Below are 17650 nucleotides of genomic sequence, written 5' to 3' on the forward strand. Positions count from 1 at the left end.
TCAGCTTCACTGAATCATTTCAGGAGAATGAAGAATTCATTGCAGATGCCAGGCTTTGTGCTGTGTCACTTACATTTATTGACGATGCTGTTCCTGACTATCAAGATGATTCCTTGTCTCTGGATGATTTGAACCCATTGGCAATAATTCAGCAAACATTTCACCTGCCTGTCCAAAGGCAACACTCATGAAATTCTATCCACTTGACATTCTAGTCTTCACATTTTCAGCAGCTCAGCTCTTAACCCTCTTCCCAATCAAATGTGCACCGAGCTTTCTCTCATTTGCCCTGCTGAATATTTTCTGTCCTTCTCTCCATCTCCTCTCCATTCTTATTTCCTTCCCTCATTTCTTCCACTCTTATCTACTCCCTTTCCCCACTCCTTTACTTCCCTGGCTTTTCTTTGCCACCCTTCCCTCTCCTCTTCCCTCTCTCCTCTTAGCTCCCGTCCACACTCTCCTCTCCCTTCCCTGCCCTCTACACTCCTGGCTTTTTCCCTCCATCATTCCCCTCTCTATCCATTCCTCTTCCCCTTCCCCTCTCCACCCCTTCCTTCTCCCCTTCCCCTCTCCACCCTTCCTTCTCCCCTACCCCTCTCCCCCCTTCCTTCTCCCCTTCCCCTCTCCCCCCTTCCTTCTCCCCTACCCCTCTCCCCCCTTCCTTCTCCCCTTCCCCTCTCCCCCCTTCCTTCTCCCCTTCCCCTCTCCACCCCTTCCTTCTCCCCTACCCCTCTCCCCCCTTCCTTCTCCCCTTCCCCTCTCCACCCCTTCCTTCTCCCCTTCCCCTCTCCACCCCTTCCTTCTCCCCTTCCCCTCTCCTCCCTTCCTTCTCCCCTTCCCCTCTCCCCCCTTCCTTCTCCCCTTCCCCTCTCCTCCCGTCCTTCTCCCCTTCCCCTCTCCCCCCTTCCTTCTCCCCTTCCCCTTTCCTCCCTTCCTTCTCCCCTTCCCCTCTCCCCCCTTCCTTCTCCCCTTCCCCTCTCCTCCCGTCCTTCTCCCCTTCCCCTCTCCCCCCTTCCTTCTCCCCTTCCCCTCTCCTCCCTTCCTTCTCCCCTTCCCCTCTCCTCCCTTCCTTCTCCCCTTCCCCTCTCCCCCCTTCCTTCTCCCCTTCCCCTCTCCTCCCTTCCTTCTCCCCTTCCCCTCTCCCCCCTTCCTTCTCCCCTTCCCCTCTCCCCCCTTCCTTCTCCCCTTCCCCTCTCCTCCCGTCCTTCTCCCCTTCCCCTCTCCCCCCTTCCTTCTCCCCTTCCCCTCTCCTCCCGTCCTTCTCCCCTTCCCCTCTCCACCCCTTCCTTCTCCCCTTCCCCTCTCCACCCCTTCCTTCTCCCCTACCCCTCTCCTCCCGTCCTTCTCCCCTTCCCCTCTCCCCCCTTCCTTCTCCCCTTCCCCTCTCCACCCCTTCCTTCTCCTTTTCTCCTCTTTCCTTCCCGCCACTCTCTCCTCTTCACTCCTGTCCTCTCCACTGTTCCCCCCCACCCCCTCTCTCATGACAGAGGTTTAGATACAACAAGCAGCCTGTTGTTATTTCCCACCTTCCTTGGCAGGTACTGAAGATCACCGTCTGGGGAGTGAATGCAATGGAGACACAGTCTGCCCACCACAATGCCGCTGTGAGTCCAACGTGGTAGACTGTTCCAACCAGAAACTGACCAAGGTCCCAGAGTTTATCCCTCAGTCAACCCTGGAACTGTGAGTAGACCTGGGATAATCACACTTATCAACAAGCTCATTGTACCTTCCATGATCGCAGAACATTCAAAATCACCTTCATTGATGTTTTGTTACTGATGATATGCAGCCAATAAGTGCACAGCAGATCCCACACAAACAGCAATTTGGTAGCAACTAGATTGACATAAAGTAAAAACAGGCATTAGTTGAGGAATAAACATTGACTCAGGAGAGCTCTCTCACTCTTTGAAACAATGGAATTCTTTACATCCACCCTACAGGGTAGTCAGGGCCTCAGTTTAACACCGTGTCTGAAAAACAGCACTTCAGACAATGCAGTGCTCCCTCAGACACATACTGGAAGGTCAGCGCGGGTTAGTTACTCTAATTGCTAGTGTTACCCTCAAACCCCATGACCTTCTGCCTTGGAGACAGGTGTGTTGCCCACCAAGACAGTAATGGAGAAGGGAAAGGATCAGGGTTCAATGAGCAGAGGAAGAAGATATTCAGTGAAGGAACTCGGGGTGGGGCTGGAGGGGAAGAGTTTAAGCAGAAAGTTGTGTTCTGGAAGGTGCTGCTTATAAAGGGCAGTGGAGGCAGACTCAATACAGACCTTGAAAGGAAAATTTGACAAATACTTGAACGAGGCTATGGAGACAGAGCAGGGGCAAGTTGGACAAATTGGACACTTACCAAAGGGCCAGCACGGGTGTGATGGGTTGAATGGTCTATTTCTGTGCTGTATTCATTCCCTCTATCTTTATAAGTGGTTTGGCCATCTAACTGTTCACTTCCAATTTGGATAGTGAAATGTCTCGTGTTAGTGAAGTCATATTAGAAGCAGTTTTCCACAGTGAGGTTTGCCCAGCACAGTCCCTGGATTGAAATGTACATTTTCATAAGATCCTTGCTATCAATGTACACAATTCCCTTCCATCGTATCTGTCTGAGCTCCTGCCCAGGCATCCTTCAAAATATAATAATGCTCACTGGCACACCAGCAGTTTTCACACACTTACCATGGTGAGATCATCTAATTATGATTGGATTCCAATTATGCTACTCCTGAAGGTTTTGACTGGCAGATCCAAGGTAAACCTGGAGTAACCTAGATGTTCTGCTCAGTCTGAGTCAAACCCACAACTTTCTGATTCAGCAGACAACAATTCTAATACAACAATATTTCAATAGATACATCAAACGTATCAACAATTTACCCTAAGACTAAGGGCAAGGCTGCTGAGTGAACATTATCCTGTGTAATTAATTTCATATTCTTAATCCCCACAGACGGTTGACTAACAACGAGATTTCACATTTGGAAGCCACTGGTCTGTTCCGGAAACTTCCACAGTTGAGAAAAATGTGAGCGGATGCTTCTTTTTTCTTCTTTGTCTCTCTGTGAACGTGCCGACTCTCACTGTCACTCAGAATGGGAGTTGTAATTTCTCTTCGGCCTTGGAGAGCAAACAGGAAGAGATTGGTTGAGATGGTTCCAGGGTGTATGGTTACAGTTCTATAGTTAGACTGGAGAAGCTGGGGTGTTCTCCTAAAAACAGCGAAAATGGAGCATAGATGTGGTAGCAGTGTTTAACATTGCAAAGAGTCTAGACAAATTAAGTAAGAGAAACTGTCTCCAATATCTGAGGCATTGATCTTCAGAAGGCACCAATTTTAGGTAATTGGTTAAAGAATCCAAGATGATGTGAGGAAAATTGTTTTCATATAGCAAGGGGCTAGTGTTTAGATTACAGATTCAATTGTAGCTTTCATAAAGGAATTGATCAACACCAGAAGGGGAAAATTGGTCTGTGGAAAAAGCAGGGGAATGTGATTAACTGTATTGCTCTTTTAAAGTGATTTGATGAACCAAATGGTCGCCATCAGTGCATTACTTTTTTATTCATTCAGCAGGATGTTGGCATCACTGGCTAGACCAGCATCTATGGAGTGTCCCTAATTAACTTGGAGACGGTGATGGTGAACTGTCTTCATGAACAGTTGCAGTCCGTGTGCTGTAGGTAGACCCACAATGCTGTTAGAGCTGGAATTCCAAGATTTTGACCCAGTAACAGTGAAGGAACGGCAATATTTTCCAAGTCAGGATAGCGAGTGGCAAGGAGTAGAATTTGCAGATGTTGGTGTTCCCATGTATCTGCTGCTCTTGTCCTTTGAGATGGTTGAGATCGTGTATTAGGTAGCTGCCGATGGAGGATTATCTGTTTCTAATAAAGTGTTGGAAGATTAATAGTTAATGGCAACAGCTGGAGCTTCCATAAACAAGGCAGGATGATGATGAATACTTCCTTCGGGATAGTTGATTCGCTGGGCAGAGAATAGGCTCAGTTCTGAAGATTCCCCTTTTGCTCTGAGTTAGTGACATGGAAATCATAGTCACAATCCGTTTTAATTACAAGGAGCATCGGATTCTCACCATGAACAAAGTAAAATCCCAAAGTACCTCAGAGGAGAATAAAACAGACAAATCAAAGAAGGAGATTTAAGGACAGATGATGACAAACTTAGTCAAAGTAGGGAGGTCCTGAAGGTGCCTGGGGATAGGCTGGGGGGAATGGAGAATGTTTACAATGGGATTACTTCAGATAGATGGAGAGAAAAAGCTGATAAGGAAATCCAAAATGAGGGGCTTTGATCTTAAATTAGAACTGGGCTGATCGGAAGCAAAATCAGGAAACATTTTTACACAGAGACTGTGAGCAAGATGTGGAACTTTTAGGGCGGCATGGTGGCACAGTGGAGGGCGGCATGGTGGCACAGTGGAGGGTGGCATGGTGGCACAGTGGTTAGCACTGCTGCCTCACAGCGCCTGTAGACCCGCGTTCAATTCCCGACTCAGGCGACTGACTGTGTGGAGTTTGCACATTCTCCCCGTGTCTGCGTGGGTTTCCTCCGGGTGCTCCGGTTTCCTCCCACAGTCCAAAGATGTGCAGGTCAGGTGAATTGGCCATGCTAAATTGCCCGTAGTGTTAGGTGAAGGGGTAAATGTAGGGGTATGGGTGGGTTACGCTTCGGCGGGTCGGTGTGGACATGTTGGGCCGAAGGGCCTGTTTCCACACTGTAAGTAATCTAATCTAATCTAATCTAATCTCCTACATGCTGTGTGGGAGCGGCGTGGGTGTATAGCAGATTGGTCAATTGTCACTTTCAAAACTAAAATGATCCAGTTTCATTTTTGCTGAGAAGAGGCACACACTTTTGTTCTTCAGGACAGAGGCAAGAAAGCCAAATTACAAAGGCAGCAACACTTTATACTGCCTGAAGAAAGGATACTAGTTGACTGCAGGTTGACTCTGATTGAGCGAAAATGCCAAAAAAAAACTATTGCTCCCCCAAGTGTTTGTTTAATTATTTAAATAAAGCCTGGACATATTTCCTCTGGCTGCAGAGGCCAGGCTCCTGGATATGAAGTTGTGTAGCTTCCAACTGAAATGCTCCACATTGTCACCCTGACTGATACCTTATTGGCAATTTACCAAGTTCAGTTTATGAAGGTTCAGCAAGTGAATGCAGGAAAATGCAACTGAGGTACAGATCAGCTGTTTGAGTGGCTGGGCTGAATGGTCTCCTCTTGTTCCTAATATTCTACAGAGCGTAGATGATTCGGAATTGGAATCCCAGAGCTTGAGCACCCTAGACAGCTGAAGGCAGAAAAGGGTTGAGGAACGTGAGGGAATCACATTGCCAAAGATTGGGCTTCTTTTCATAGCTGCATTGTGATGATGGAAACAGAAAAGCTTCCTGCCATTTACTGGTTAAAAGAGGAATGTTTCACTCCTCCCTACAGAGCGTAATATAAATGTTTGATGTGAATTGCTGATTAATTCTTAGTGCTGCAGATCCAGCTGTTCTATTCTGTGCTGTCCACTCACCATATGGGGCTGGCTGAGAATCCAGATGTGGCTAATTGCATTTCTGATTGGTGAATAAACAATGAGCAGCTGTCATTAGACATGGGATCGCAATACTCAAATTCACAGTGTGTATAAATGACTGATGGTTCATGTGGTGCAGTGATAATGTCCCCTGTCTCTGAGCTAGGAGACCCAGGATCGGATCCCACTAGCTCTGGGGATGTGCAATCATATCTCTGCACTAGTTGATGAAAACCTTTTGTGTCAATTTAATACACAATCTAATACTAGACACATCCTCACAAACAACACATTCACAAAGATGTACTCCACAATTCCAGTCTCTCACCGGATGACAACTTACATTCTCTGGTGCATACACTCCCACAAGCACTAAAACACACTAATATAGGTACTACAAACATACTCTGCCTCACACATTCACTAGTTCGCGTGAATGCAGGTGTTTGCTCAGACTAACACTCACTAGCTCTCTCTAACACACTCACTCGCTCTCTGTAACACACTCACTCACACACTAACACACTCACTCACTCTCCATAACACACTCACTCGCTCACACAAACACACTCACTCGCTTACACTAACATACACACTTGCTTATACTAACACTCATTCAAGCTCTTATGTTCCACTTCTGCTGATTTAAGACGCTTTTTGTTTTGTTGCTAGAAACCTGAGTAATAATAAAATTGTGGAAATTGAGGATGGAACATTTGAAGGTGCCTCTTCAGTCAGTGAATTGCATCTTACAGCCAATCAACTCGATTCTATAAGAAGCGGGATGTTTCGGGGTCTTGATGGATTACGAACTTTGTAAGTACCTTAGCGGGACCAACTGGGATGTGTTGGTCTTAATCCTTAAACTGTCTGCTGTTCTGTTTCACTGAGAGAATTGATTTCTCCTTCTCTCACAGTAACTGCATTGAAAGGAAGTTGCCTTTGTGTAGTCTCCTTCAGGACATGCCAAACCAGTTTGCAGTACTTTTTATTATGGTGGAGGAAGCATGGCAGCCAATTCATACACAGCAAGATCCCATAAATGTGATAATGGCTTATTGATGATTCCTCTCAAAGGAGAACCTGAGGGGTTTCTCACATTAGACAGTGATAAGGACAAATTTCTTCACTCAAAGGTTAATAAATGTTAACATTTATTGCTGAGAGCATTCAAGGCTGTATCATTGAATATAATCAAGGCTGAGTTAGTCACAATTTGATTAGCAGATCATGAGGAACAGAATGGAAAGTGAGGTTAAGGTCATTGTCAGGTCAACCATGATTTTGCTGCATGGCAAAGCAGATACAGTGCGTTATATGGTCTATTCCTGCTCCTTCTTATTATTATCTTATAATCCGGGGTCATGTGTCTGTTTGATGAATATTTGAATGGAACAGCAGTGCCACAGAGTCCAGGCCTGATACTCTGAAATGTGGCGAATACAGGACTTTGATATGGATCATAGTGTCATACAGCACGGAAACAAACCCTTCGGTCCAACCAGTCCACACTGACCATGTTCCCAAACTAAACCAGCCCCAACACCCTGTGTTTAGCTCATATCCCTCCAAACCCTTCCTGTTCATGTACTTATCCAAATGTCTTTTAAACATTGTAACTGTACCTGCATCCATCACTTCCTCTGGCAATTCATTCTACAAGTGAGCCACTCTCTGTGTAAAAACGTTGCCCCTTTGTCCTTTTTAAAACTTTGTCCTCTCACCTTGAAAACATGCCTCCTAGTTTTGAACTCCCCCACCCCAAGGAAAAGGGCTTTGCTAATCACCTTATCTATGTCTCTCATGAATTTATAAACCTCTGTAAGGTTACACCTCAACCTCCTACGTTCCAGGCAAACAAATCCCAGCCTATCCACCTATTTTTCTAACTCAAACCCTCCATTCCTGGCAACATCCTGGTAAATCTTTTCTGAACCCTCTCCAATTTAATAATATCCTTCCTGTAGCCGGGCCACTAAAACTACATGCAATACTCCAGAAGAGGTCGCACCAACATCCTGTACAACCTCAACATGACATCCTATAGGACCATAAGACCATAAGACCATAAGACATAGGAGTGGGAGTAAGGCCATTTGGCCCATCGAGTCCACTCCGCCATTCAATCATGGCTGATGGACATTTCAACTCCATTACCAGAATTCTCCCCGTAGCCCTTAATTCCTCGAGACATCAAGAATCTATCAATCTCTGCCTTGAAGACATTTAGCGTCCCAGACTCCACTGCACTCTGCAGCAATGAATTCCACAGGCCCACCACTCTCTGGCTGAAGAAATGTCTTCGCATTTCTGTTCTGAATTGACCCCCTCTAATTTTAAGGCTGTGTCCACGGGTCCTAGTCTCCTCGCCTAACAGAAACAATTTCCTAGCGTCCACCCTTTCCAAGCCACGTATTATCTTGTACATCTCTATTAAGTCTCCCCTTAATCTTCTAATGAATACAATCCCAGGATCCTCAGCCGTTCCTCATACGTTAGACCTACCATTCCAGGGATCATCCGTGTGAATCTCCGCTGGACACGTTCCAGTGCCAGTATGTCCTTCCTGAGGTGTCAGGACCAAAACTGGACGCAGTATTCCAAATGGGGCCTAACCAGAGCTTTATAAAGTCTCAGTAGCACAACGGTGCTTTTATATTCTTCTTGAGATAAGTGACAACATTGCATTCGCTTTCTTAATCCTAAATCCCATCCTCAAAGATCTGAGCAATGAAGGCAAGCATGCTATACACCTTTTTACCCACCCTGTCTACCTCTGACTCAGATTTCAAACAGTGGCCACAGTTTGAAATGTAACATACGATACAATGGTGATTTTGTTTAAAATATCAATCTTTGATCTTGTTACTTTGATTCCATTTCTGTTGTTGTTTAAAGATATCACATGACACAGGACTGCGACAACGTATTGATTTTGTAATGTGCAACTTGAAGGAATATTGATCGATGATGGACTGGTGATTATTGCGAGGGTACTCAGAGTGAATTACAGGAGAATTCAATACCTGGTGTTAGATTGTAGCCCAGTCTGTCTCAGGTTTCCCCAGAGTGCTTCTACTTGTTATTAAAGATAGTAGATTGTTTGATTTCTTTTACACATACACGCCCACACATAATCATACACACCCTCACACACGCACACTCACATATGCACACAACACAAAACACCACACATATCCATTCGTACAAACTGATACACACATACAGTCTCTCACACACAGAGCCACATGCACCCATTCGTACACACCCAAACACCAATACATACCTAAAAACACACACACACTCACACGCACCAATACATACATACCTAAACACACACACACACCCAAATATCAATACATGCATACCTAAACACACACACACACACACTAACACACACATACCTAAGCACATCACCCACACATACACAGAACGCCATACAGGCCCCCCCCCAACATATACACCAACACATACACACCTAAACACAAACACACACACACACACCACCACCACATGCACATGCACACCACCACACAGATACCTAAACACACACACACTAACATACACATACTTAAACACAAACACACACACACACACACCACTAATTCCACCACAGCAGTTACATTCTGAAGTGAGCCAGAGAATAATTGCAAGTTGTATTTGGATATTTGGAGGTCAGATGGAGACTTATGGTTGGTAAGCAAGTCTTGAGAAAGCAAAGCAAGAGAGACATGCATACAAATACAAAGAGTGAGAGATTGAGAGAACAGGCAGAGAAAAACACCCAAGGACAGAGAGAGAGAGAGAGAGAGAAGAGGTGGGGGGGATGTGGGGAGTTGGGGTTAAGAATCAGAGAGGCTGACCTGCCAAGCATCCCCACTTTCTCACTGGTGAGATTGTGTCCTGATAACATCCACCCATAACAAGGAGGTCTTGTTACAAGTGTTCCTGTCTCTGAGCCAGATGCTCTGGGTTCAGATCCCACTTCAAGACTTGATGGTCATGGGAGGTGTTCATAATGCATCCAAACAGGTTGATTATCAACTTTCAGATCCTTCTGATAGATCTATAGCAGGTGGCAAGAGCAGGGTGGTCTCTCAGTCAGCTTGGCTTGTTACTAGAGACACCCCTCAATCTACAGCCTCCGGTTTCAGGAAAGTTTAGCTACAACAACAGGTGTAGGTTCCTGCTGTGTCTGCCTCTTGTGTCTCTCGACATTGGAAAGTTCTAAGCCCTTGTGGAATAGATTCCAAGGTCAGTCATTGTTCCTGCGTATCTATTTAATTCACTTGATAACTCTTTTTAAGAACCTTTCCAGAACAGACCCCCATTTTTTCAATAACTTATTGTTCATTCTTCCTGCAGGATGTTGAGGAATAATCGCATCAATTGTATCCACAATGACAGCTTCACGGGACTGAGTGCCGTGCGCCTACTCTCACTCTATGACAACCACATCGCTACTATTACACCAGCCGCTTTCGACACCCTGCACTCACTCTCTACTCTGTGAGTATGCATTGGTCTCCTGAAATCATCATATCAGACTGGAAATGTTCGCTCTGTTTGTCAGAGCACAGATGCTGCCAAATCTGCTGAGTTTCTCCAGCATTTTCTGTGTCTGTTTCAAGATCCTCCTGATCTTCTATACTTCCTCAGGTCCTCCCATTCAACATACAATCCGTTGCCTTGTTAGTCCTCTCCAAATACATTCACCTCACCCTTTTCAGGATTAAATTCCAATTGCCACTGATCGGCCCATCTGACTGACCTGTCGGTATAATCCTATAATTTAGGTCTTTTCTCCTCGATATTTACCAAATCACCAATTTTTGTGTCATCTGTGAACTTACTGATCTTACTTCCTGCATTCAGATCATTAATGTACACAACAAACAGCAAAGGACCCAGCACTGAGTCCTGTGGGTGCCACTTGATCACAGGCTTCCAATCACAAAAACACACTTCAGCCATCACCCTCTGCTCCCTGCCACTAAGCCAATTTAAATCCAATTTTCCCTGGACCTCATGGACTCTCAGCTTCTTAGCGTGTCTGCCAGGCGAGACCCGTCAGTGGTCTTTCTGAAATCCATACAGACTACACCAACTACACTAAACTCATCTACACATTCAGCCATCACCTCAAAACAAATCAAATTTCTTGGACAGATCTCCCCCTTGCAAAGTCATGCTATCCCTGACCTGCTTCTTCAAGTGGAGATTAATTCTATCCCTCATAATTTTTTTTCAATATTTTCCCTATCACAGGGAAAATATAGTTTCCTGGTTCATCACTACTGCCCTTTTTTGAATAATGGAACCACATTATTTGTCCTCCTGTATTCTGGTACCCCTGCTGCATTACAAGTGGAATATCAGACACCCTGAAATCGCGACCCGTGCCTCCCACAGCAGCCTTGGAGGCACCTCATCTGGGCCTGGGGTTTAGCCACTTTCTAAAACCACGAATACCTCCTTCCTGTCCGTGCTAATGATAGGAAGGTGTTCAGAGAGAGATTTGACAGAAGCAAATTGGACTTGTTCATCTGGAACTGTGAAGAGTGGGAGCAGGTCCCAAAAAAGCCATAGATTTCTGACACTGTGTCAGGTTTGAGAGGGGAGCTCAGAATCATCGCTGGAAGGTTGTTTGTTTATACTGAGGATCATTGGAACATAAATCAATACATCACAGGAGCTTTACCACCATTTTAAAGGGGATTGATAAAAAGGAATATTTAAAATCAGGGTAAAAGGAGGTGGGCCTGAGATGGCAGGTGTGCAATGATGGTAGGCAGCTCCATTTATTCAGCTGATGTCAGAATTGATCATTTATGTGCTGTGATTCCAAGCCTTGAATGATTCACCTGGGAAGAGTGCTGTTCACTAACTGCACGACCAAGCAGTGTTGTATTTTAAGTATAAATATACACGTGTCTGTAGCGTACACACACAGCATGCACACAGAGGCAAACGTGGACATGCACATATCTGTGCACATGCACATACATCAATTCACAGTTGAAGACATGTGCAAACAGGTGCACATGTATGTGCACATTCTTGTGTGGACACCCTAACAGACATAACCAGTCGCTCCTCCATGTAGTTTGTACATGAAACATTGTGAGTTTACAATTTGTGTGTTCTGCCTCTGAACACTCTGATTGTAGCAACCTCCTCGCAAACTCCTTCAACTGTAACTGCCAGCTGGCGTGGCTCGGAGAGTGGCTGAGGAAGAGGAAGATTGTCAGCGGGAACCCACGATGCCAGAAGCCTGACTTTCTGAGAGAGATCCCCCTGCAGGATGTGGCTTATCAGGACTTCCGCTGCGAAGAAGGTAACAAGTTCCAGCTTCCTTTTTGGATCCAGAAAGTTGGTCACATTTATTTAGTGAACTTTTGTTCTCAATAAAGTGAAGGGTCCAGCAGCTTTGGAATGGAATCATTAATCCCCAAAACGTATTCCCAGAACAGTGCTGCACAGGGTTAGATATAGAGTAAAGCTCCCCACAAAACACTCCTAGGAGAGGTACTGCACAAGGTTAGATATAGAGTAAAGCTCCTTCTACACTGTCCCCACCAAACACTCCTAGGAGAGGTATAGCACAGGGTTAGATGCAGAGTAAAGCTCCCTCTACACTGTCCCCACCAAACACTCCCAGGAGAGATACAGCACAAGGTTAAATGCAGAGTAAAGTTCCCTCTACACTGTCCCCACCAAACACTCCTAGGAGAGGTACTGCATAGGGTTAGATATGAAGTAAATCCTCCGCTACACTGTCCCCACCAAATACTCCCAGAATGGTTAGATACAGAACAAAGCTCTTTCTACATTGTCCCATCAAACACTGCTAGGAGAGAGACAGCATGGGATTTGATATGAAGTAAAGCCTCCGTTACACTGTCCCCATCAAACATTCCCAGGACAGGCAGGGCATAGAGTTAGATATCAAGTGAAGCTCACTCCACACTGTCCACATCAAACACTCCTAAAACAGAGACAGCGTTGAGTTAGATGCAGAGTCAATGTTGATGATGTGAAGTTGTGATTTCTTTTGCAGGTTATGAAGAGAGTAGCTGTGTCCCTCGTCCTCAGTGCCCTGCGGAGTGCACGTGCCTGGAGACTGTTGTCCGCTGTAGCAACAAACACCTGAAATCTCTGCCAAAAGGCATCCCAAAGAACGTGACCGAACTGTGAGTGAGAGAGGGATAAAACTGAATGTCGGGAAATGTGGGTTGGGAGAGGTAGACTGTGGAACCCTTTGAAACTGTTCCACCACTCAGTACATTCATGGCTGATCTCAGCTCCACATGCCTGTCTGCTTCCCATACCCCGGGACTCCCTTGGCTGTCAAGAGTCTTCCTGATGAAGGGCTTATGCCCGAAACATCGAATTTCCTATTCCTTGGATGCTGCCTAACCTGCTGTGCTTTAACCAGCAACACATTTTCAGCAAGAGTCTACGTCATTCAACCTTAATGAAATTTAAACACCCGCCCTCCACTACCTTCTGGGGAAGAGAATTCCACACTTTGAAGACTCTTTGAGAGAAAATAATGCCTTGTCACATGTCTTGATAGGAAGACCTCTTGTTCTTAGTTCCAGCCCCCCACTGCAGCCTCATAGCACCAGAGGCCCAGGTTCAATTCCAGCCTCGGGTGACTGTTTGTGTGGAGTTTGCTCATTCTCCCCGTTTCTCCTTTGGTTTCCTCCGGGTGCACGGTTTCCTCCCAAAATCCAAAGATGTGCGGGTTAAGGTGGATTAGCTATGGAAAATTGCCCATAGTCTTCAAGGATGTGTAAGTGAGGTGAATTAGCCATTAGAAATGTGGGGTTATGGGTGGGTCGATGGGCTGAATGGCCTGTTCCTGCACTGTCAGGATTCTATGAGAGCTTAGTCTTCCCCACAAGAGGAAAGATGCTCCTGCTATCCAGTCTGTCCAGTCCCTTCAAGAACTTACGTGTTCCAATAAGGTCAACCCTCATTCCTCTGGTGGATACAAGCCCTACCTATTCAATCTTTCTTCTTAAGATGCTCTTCATCCAGTACCAACTGTCAGTGCTCACTGCCTCGATGTGAGTGTATTCACTCCAGGTAAGATCTTACTGCGTTCATCAGGTGCTTTCCTACTGCTACATCTCCAACAGTGCTTAACAGCGACTCTGAGATGACACATAGTGTAGAACTGAGAGAGAAATAAATTGACCGAGAAAGAAACTTTAATATGACCCTCACAGCAGGAAACTGATATTATCCACCTGTATAAATTGATTGGGCAAGAACGTAGCAGGCGGAATATACATTGTGGAAAAGTATGAAGCTAGCCTCTTTGGTTGGAAAAACAGGAATACAGAGTATTTCTGTAATGATGAGAGTTTCCCAGGTGTTGATGTTCTAAGGGGGCCTGCGTGCTCTTGTTCATAAGTCACTGAATGCTGACACGCAGCTGCAGCAAGTGATTAGGTAGGCTAATGGTATGTTCACCCTTTAATAGAAGAGGGTTCTATAGAACAGGAGTATGGATGACTTACTGCAGTTACATAGAACAATAGTGAGAGTGTACCCTAACACTAATAACAGTTTAGATCTCCTCACCTAAAGAATGATATATTTACCACAGAGGGAGTACAGCAGAGGTTCATCAGACTAAATCCTGCAATGGGTGGCATTGCCCTTTGTGGAGAGATGAAGGAGATTGGGCCTGTATTCTGTGGAGTTTGGAATAATGAGTGGTTGACCCTTATCGTGCTGAGGCTAAAGCATTGCACTGGGGGGCGTTAGCCGGGATTCCTTTGTATTTCGGTCTCAAACCCATAAACTTCAACTCAGGCAGCTGTGTTGTCCTGTTGTATCAGGTTCCAGCTGCTGAATGTCTGCTCAAGTTGACAGTCTGAGATCCCAGTAGAAGGTGTGAATTTGGTCGCCTAATTTCTGGGTGTTTAGTTTAATTAAAGGGGGGGTTCACATCCGTGTCATAACGCAACCATGACCTCATTGACTATTGCAACAGGCATGAGGTACTGAGTGATCAATGCTGCTTTCATTATGTTTTCTCTGAATTTCTCAGTGGGTCAACATATATCAGTACAAAAATAGAGATTCAAAGGGATAGAAAGAAAGGAATTGCATTTATATAGCAACGTTCATGATCTTACGATGCTCCAGTGTACTTCATAGCTCGTTAGCTGTTTAGAATGTTACGTTCTTCCGAAATTCCCTAACTGTGGTATGGTTAAATTGAGTCAGTCTGAGAGAAGAGGCCTGAGGGATATCCCCACACATTTGGGTCTGTCCAACTCACTGCAGAGTAGATTTTAAACTGATACCTTCTTCAATCTTGCAGCTCAGCAACAATAACTTGCATTTGTGAGATGCCTTTGTAACCCGAAAGCTAGTCAAGGCGATTCACTGGTGCTTTCTGAAGTGACAGTTGACATTGAGCTGGAGAATGAATGGCCAAAAACATGGTCTAAGAGGGGTAATTTAAACAGAGTCTTGCAGAGACAGAGAGAGAGAGGTGTGGAGGGGTTGGGTGGCGGGGGAGGGGGTGTGGTTTCCAGCACTTGGGGCCCCAGCCAGCTGAAGATGCACTCAGCAACAGTGGAGCAATGGAAATTGGACAGACACGAGAGGCCAGAATTTCAGGAATGCAGGAATCCCAGAGCGCGGCAAAGCTTGAGCCGCTGGATGGATCTTGAAGGAGTGGACGGGTAGATGGGGAGGGTGAGGGAATGGGGGTGGGGAGGGTGAGGGAGTGGGGATGGGGAGTGTGAGGGAGTGGGGGTGGGGAGGGTGAGGGGAGGGAGTGGGGTTGGGGAGGGTGAGGGAGTGGGGGTGGGGAGGGTGAGGGAATGGGGGTGGGGAGTGTGAGGGAGTGGGGGTGGGGAGGGTGAGGGAGTGGGGGTGGGGAGTGTGAGGGAGTGGGGATGGGGAGGGTGAGGGAATGGGGGTGGGGAGGGTGAGGGAGTGGGGATGGGGAGTGTGAGGGAGTGGGGATGGGGAGGGTGAGGGAGTGGGGATGGGGAGGGTGAGGGAGTGGGGATGGGGAGTGTGAGGGAGTGGGGATGGGGAGGGTGAGGGAGTGGGGATGGGGAGGGTGAGGGAGTGGGGATGGGGCGGGTGAGGGAGTGGGGATGGAGAGGGTGAGGGAGTGGGGATGGGGAGGGTGAGGGAGTGGGGGTGGGGAGGGTGAGGGAGTGGGGATGGAGAGGGTGAGGGAGTGGGGATGGGGAGGGTGAGGGAGTGGGGGTGGGGAGGGTGAGGGAGTGGGGGTGGGGAGTGTGAGGGAGTGGGGGTGGGGAGGGTGAGGGGAGGGAGTGGGGTTGGGGAGGGTGAGGGAGTGGGGGTGGGGAGGGTGAGGGAATGGGGGTGGGGAGGGTGAGGGAGTGGGGGTGGGGAGTGTGAGGGAGTGGGGGTGGGGGTGAGGGAATGGGGGTGGGGGTGAGGGAATGGGGGTGGGGAGGGTGAGGGAGTGGGGATGGGGAGGGTGAGGGAGTGGGGGTGGGGAGGGTGAGGGAGTGGGGGTGGGGAGGGTGAGGGAGTGGGGGTGGGGAGGGTGAGGGAGTGGGGATGGGGCGGGTGAGGGAGTGGGGGTGGGGAGGGTGAGGGAGTGGGGGTGGGGAGGGTGAGGGAGTGGGGGTGGGGAGGGTGAGGGAGTGGGGGTGGGGAGGGTGAGGGAGTGGGGGTGGGGAGGGTGAGGGAGTGGGAGTGGGGAGGGTGAGGGAGTGGGAATGGGGATAGGGAGGGTGAGGGAGTGGGGTTGGGGAGTGTGAGGGAGTGGGGGTGGGGAGTGTGAGGGAGTGGGGTGGGGAGGGTGAGGGAGTGGGAATGGGGATAGGGAGGGTGAGGGAGTGGGGTTGGGGAGTGTGAGGGAGTGGGGGTGGGGAGTGTGAGGGAGTGGGGGTGGGGAGGGTGAGGGAGTGGGGGTGGGGAGTGTGAGGGAGTGGGGGTGGGGAGGGTGAGGGAGTGGGAATGGGGATAGGGAGGGTGAGGGAGTGGGGTGGGGTGGGGGTGTGAGGGAGTGGGGGTGGGGAGGGTGAGGGAGTGGGGGTGGGGAGTGTGAGGGAGTGGGGATGAGGAGTGTGAGGGAGTGGGGGTGGGGAGCATGTTGGGATTGAAATACGAGAATGAAGATTTTAAAATCCCGGTGTTGCTGGAATGGTTTCCAGTGTCGATGAGGAATCACTCTCAGTGAAGGGTGAACGGGATTTAGTGCGAGTTCAGAGTTTGGAGCAGAGTTTTTGAGGAGCTTGAGTTTACGGCGAATGGAAGATGGATGTTGGTGAAGACCAATGGGATGTTCAAGAAAGTAACAAAGACATGGACAAGGGTTTCGGCAGCAAATGGATGGTCAGCCAATCAGTCCAATTGTTATTGAATGCAACCCCCATTCATAAAATTCCATCAGCTCTAATTCTTTTTCTTTATTTCCAGGTACCTAGATGGTAACCAGTTCAGTTCAGTTCCCACCGTACTCTGCACCTTCAAACATCTTCAGCTGGTGTAAGTATCTGGAGGGTGACCCAGAGATGGAGGAATGGCAAGATGGCTAGACTGGGGAGGTGGGAGGATGGTAGAGAGTGGTTTGCTGGGAACAGTCCAAAACACATGGATTGGGAAACAGGAAGGCTACATTTGCTTCATGGTAACCCACGTTAGGAACACTTTTTCACATCACAGGACCCTGTATGATGCTGGATCCTCCCAAGCCCTGCAGAGGGCTCGAAGGTAATGCTTCCAGAAATGGGTCCACACCCAGGGGCAATGAGGAAAATTCAGGCATCCTATCTCTAATCTTTTTCCAAGGGTCATCAGGTAGGGATGATGCCTGAGTCCGGCTACAGACTAATGCCAGCACAATGAAATTCCTGATGGCAAAGGTGCACTTTGCGAAGGTGAGAGAATTCAGCCCTCTCGGTCCTGAGGTGGTGAGTGCACACACCAAGCACGCCCCCTATCTGACATGAGGGAAGATAAATTCAAAACCATCATGCACAAACAAAGGGAGGTATTTCACGGCTACACACACACACACCCATACACGCACCCACACATGCGTATATATACACACACACACACACGCACACGCGCGC

The 17650-nt window shown here is 47.6% G+C and overlaps 1 protein-coding gene across 1 annotated transcript in view; it reads left to right on the forward strand.

Moving 5' to 3' along the window:
• The window catches only part of slit1a (slit homolog 1a (Drosophila)), a 278048-nt gene that overhangs the window by 202031 nt on the left and 58367 nt on the right, over positions 1-17650 (forward strand). Inside the window, exons 16-22 of the mRNA XM_060842211.1 lie at positions 1539-1683; positions 2956-3030; positions 6231-6374; positions 9924-10067; positions 11729-11895; positions 12619-12751; positions 16992-17060. Of these exons, the coding sequence (XP_060698194.1) occupies positions 1539-1683; positions 2956-3030; positions 6231-6374; positions 9924-10067; positions 11729-11895; positions 12619-12751; positions 16992-17060 (877 nt within the window). The remainder of the gene's footprint in view (positions 1-1538; positions 1684-2955; positions 3031-6230; positions 6375-9923; positions 10068-11728; positions 11896-12618; positions 12752-16991; positions 17061-17650) is intronic.

This window comes from Hemiscyllium ocellatum, chromosome 22 (assembly GCF_020745735.1).
Source record: "Hemiscyllium ocellatum isolate sHemOce1 chromosome 22, sHemOce1.pat.X.cur, whole genome shotgun sequence".
NCBI classification, from domain to species: Eukaryota; Metazoa; Chordata; class Chondrichthyes; order Orectolobiformes; family Hemiscylliidae; genus Hemiscyllium; species Hemiscyllium ocellatum.